General features: G+C 42.3%; 1 protein-coding gene across 1 annotated transcript in view; it reads right to left on the reverse strand.

The window, feature by feature from the left end:
- Window positions 1-971, reverse strand: part of LOC137255205 (fibrinogen-like protein 1) — a 3,067-nt gene extending 2,096 nt beyond the window's left edge. The window contains exon 1 of the mRNA XM_067792623.1: window positions 627-971. Within this exon, the coding sequence (XP_067648724.1) occupies window positions 627-971 (345 nt within the window). The remainder of the gene's footprint in view (window positions 1-626) is intronic.

The raw sequence follows: 971 nt of genomic DNA on the forward strand, positions 1-971 counted from the left end.
GTGAAAGTCATGTGGAAGTTAATGTCATTGTGCCTCAGGGGTAGCAAGGGTTATCCGCGTTAATAATAACGATTAGAATGGAACATAGTGAGTGAGTTTAGTTTACGTCGCCCCCGCAATATTCCTGCTATATGGCGGCGGTCTGTAAATAATCGAACCTGGATAAGACAATCCAGTGACCATCAACATAAGCATCGATCTGCACAATTGGGAACCGATGACATGACATTGTGTCAACCAAGTCAGCGAGCCTGACCACCCGATCTCGTTAGTCGCCTTTTATGGCAAGCATGGGTTGCTGAAGGCCTATTCTACCCTGGGCTTTCACGGGTCACGGATGGAAAATAGCGTGTAACTAATGTACTTATTATTTATTGTATACAGTCCCGATTCACAAAGTGTTCTTAGCCCTACGACATTCGTAAGCCTGTGATTTACAGTATAGCTACGACAAGCCAGGCCGTAACTTTACGGATGGACCCTGATATATATAACTAGATAATTCAAGATAATAATTAATGTGCATATTAATTGACGAATAAACATTTCCCATCAAGAATACCTAATTTCAAATACCAACAAATAGGTTTAAATATCTGATATTTTTATGCAGACAAGATACTCACCGGCTCCAGAAAGACACACCCAGCAGCCGAGTCAAGATCTGAACAAGACCCGTTTGATGTCTCTGGTAGTTTGTGACACACCTGTCCATTCTGTCCATTACATAGGTTAACGGACATGCAGCTGGAATCTTCTAGACAGTTTGCCAAACACTGACCTTGAGATGCCACAATGTCAGAGCTGAGTGGAGTCACAGGAAGATGGACATCTTCAGAACATTCGGACATTGCTATGAAAAGTTCCTCACGGATCTCACTCGAACAGAAGTCAACAAGCAAAACCAAAATACAAATAACAGGAACATACAGCCCAGAGTGAAATCTGATCTTCGCAAAGGAGTCCATCAT

The sequence above is a fragment of the Haliotis asinina genome, chromosome 11 (genome assembly GCF_037392515.1).
Source record: "Haliotis asinina isolate JCU_RB_2024 chromosome 11, JCU_Hal_asi_v2, whole genome shotgun sequence".
NCBI classification, from domain to species: domain Eukaryota; kingdom Metazoa; phylum Mollusca; class Gastropoda; order Lepetellida; family Haliotidae; genus Haliotis; species Haliotis asinina.